This window comes from Phanerochaete carnosa (genome assembly GCF_000300595.1).
Source record: "Phanerochaete carnosa HHB-10118-sp unplaced genomic scaffold PHACAscaffold_773, whole genome shotgun sequence".
Lineage (NCBI taxonomy): Eukaryota > Fungi > Basidiomycota > Agaricomycetes > Polyporales > Phanerochaetaceae > Phanerochaete > Phanerochaete carnosa.
In genome coordinates, this window is record NW_006768400.1 from 1 (window position 1) to 2,532 (window position 2,532).

The 2,532-nt window shown below is 55.0% G+C and overlaps 2 protein-coding genes across 2 annotated transcripts; both read left to right on the top strand.

The window, feature by feature from the left end:
• Positions 1 to 1,623, top strand: PHACADRAFT_132508 (uncharacterized protein). The gene is made up of 2 exons (XM_007403120.1): positions 1 to 337; positions 389 to 1,623. Exons 1-2 carry the CDS (start codon positions 37 to 39, stop codon positions 1,366 to 1,368), a joined length of 1,281 nt encoding a protein of 426 aa, XP_007403182.1. The 5' UTR covers positions 1 to 36; the 3' UTR covers positions 1,369 to 1,623.
• Positions 1,624 to 1,685: 62 nt separating this feature from the next.
• On the top strand, positions 1,686 to 2,532 carry PHACADRAFT_214878 (uncharacterized protein). The gene is made up of 4 exons (XM_007403121.1): positions 1,686 to 1,853; positions 1,905 to 2,014; positions 2,076 to 2,086; positions 2,138 to 2,532. Exons 1-4 carry the CDS (start codon positions 1,812 to 1,814, stop codon positions 2,521 to 2,523), a joined length of 549 nt encoding a protein of 182 aa, XP_007403183.1. The 5' UTR covers positions 1,686 to 1,811; the 3' UTR covers positions 2,524 to 2,532.

Consider the following 2,532-nt stretch of genomic DNA (forward strand, 5'->3'; position numbering starts at 1 on the left):
CGCGAGAAGACAGCTCTTCCAGATCTTACCACCGTCATGGATTCGCGGACGGAGCCTGCTACTGTTGGGCCCAAGACTACTGTCAGAGAAGTTGCCAAGCTTATGAAGGAGAGGCGCACGACCGCTGTATGCGTTATGGAGTCGCCCAGCACCTCTATGGGTGGTACGGCTGCGACGCCACGTATCGCCGGCATCTTCACGAGTAAGGATGTTGTCTTACGAGTCATCGCCGCTGGCCTCGATGCAGGTCGATGCAGTGTCGTACGAGTCATGACACCACACCCCGATACTGCGCCTCCGACCATGACTGTTCATGATGCTTTGAAAAAGATGCACAGTAAGTACATAGCGCGTTGTCTATGGGGTAGCGCTAATGATGTTTTGTCAGACGGACATTACCTCAACTTGCCTGTTATCGAGACGGATGGCCGTTTAATCGCCATCGTGGACGTTTTGAAGTTGACCTATGCCACCTTGGAGCAGATGAACGCGATGAGCGCTGAGGCTGCTGGCGGTGCTGAGCCAGAAGGTGGCCCGATGTGGGGTCGTTTCTTCGAGTCGCTCGGACACGACGACAATGAGTCTGCTGTGTCTGGTTCTGCCGCCCACACTGAACAGTCTCGCAACCAGACTCGGAGCACGTCCCACCTCATGCAGTCTCCTCACTCTGAGCTGCACCCCAACGACTCTGCATCCGTCGTGGATGAAGATGACGGTTCTGTACTTGATGCATACTCTCGCAGGAAAGGCGATCCTCCTTCCATTATCGGTGCGCAGTCAATCGCTCCGGACGACGGGACTTATGTATTCAAGTTCCGTACACCGAGCGGCCGTACCCATCGGTTCCAGGCGCGTCACGACGATGTTGAGGTCTTGCGGGAGATCGTATCTGGCAAGCTTGCTACCGATCCGTTCTTCACCCAACACAAGGTCGTGGATGATGGTGACGTGTCCCCTAACCCTACCGACTTCCTTCTTTCCTACACGGACGCCGACGGTGATAGCGTGCTTGTGACATCGAACGCTGATGTTACCGACGCTGTCAAGATCGCACGGAACGCAGGCGAGGACCGTGTCGTCCTCTTGGTCCAGGGCGGCAAGGGCTGGGAAGATGCTACCGCCGAGCGGAGTGCGAAGCAGGCTGAGCAGGTCGCTGCGGCTGCGCAGGAAGAGGTTAAGGCTATCGAAAAAGAAGCGACGCCTATCCCCACTCCGCCCATCGAGCATCACTATGCACCACCACAGCCTGTGCATGTCCCGGAGGAGAAGGTCATGGGCATCCCCAAAGACTTACTTCTGCCAGCGAGTATAGGTGCCTTGGCTGCGGTCATCCTTGGTATCTTCACAATGTCCAGGCTGTCTCGGTAGAAAAATTCCGGAGGATACCCACTCGCTTTCCAGCCTTCAGCGTAGTTTCTCTGTCTTCGCTTGAAGCTCTCATCTCGTTTCTTAATGCATTGATTCACAACTCTCCTTAATACTGTTGACCTAGTTTTGTTTTCTTAATGACTCAATCCCTTACGACCCTAGACGTACGTTGGATGAATGATGTCCTCTCCCAAGAGCCAGATATTTTTATGCCGATGTCAGAGTTACGCGCGTACGTTACGCAGATCTCGATACCTTTTGAGCGTCTGTCGGGTTATCAAGGTTCCGAAAGCAAATCAAGGAGTTCGCGGTCACTGCATGGCGCACTTACGGGTCGTCCACAACGACTAACGCGGATTAGTTGCCCGTTTCCACTAGTCCGCCATCGCTCTGCTGAGGGGCGCAGCATATTTCAAGGGGCGAAGGGCTGTCGCACGCCGTGCATGGCGCCCAAGAGGGAGAGGGATGAGGCCTTGAACGAGTTCGTAAGTGCTCTTACAAGGTTACTGTCAGCCGTACTCCTCATGGCCGTCCAGAGTAATAGGATATTCTCCTCCATGCTGGAGGAGCTCCTTATGGACGTCGTTCTTCAGTCGCACCAGGAGATTGCACGGTCTAAATCCGTCTGCGAGATCTGCCATACACGGTACGCCTTCGTCTTCCATCTTAACTGTGCCTGGGTCTGACTGTTGGAGTGAACTGATCAGGTGCAATGCCGGTGAGAGAACTTGCGGCCCGATTGTCGAGTGCTGAACGTGAACCATCGTAGTACACGTCCCAGGGCCGTCGAATGGGTCTGCGTCTGGGACCACTCAACCTTCTCCAGATAGCGCAAGGCCTCTAGACGGTTCCCCCGCCGGCACGGATACCCCCACTGGAAATATTTATTTCGACTGTTCTGTCTGCAAACGACAGGTGCGCGCTCTGGCGCTGAAGCCCACAGTTGCTGACTCCTCCGTAGATCGCGTCCAATCGTTACGCTCCACATCTAAGTGGCTGCATGGGCTTAGGAAACTCGAGGAGAGGTGCAGCACGGAATGCGTCCAGCAAAGCGAGATCGTCCGATGCCGGGTCACCGTATGTCAACTCCGAAGCTGGTTACGTTTCCGACGAGAGCAAGTCGCCATCGAAGAGCAAGTCCAGGTCGAAGGCTAAACAAGCAGG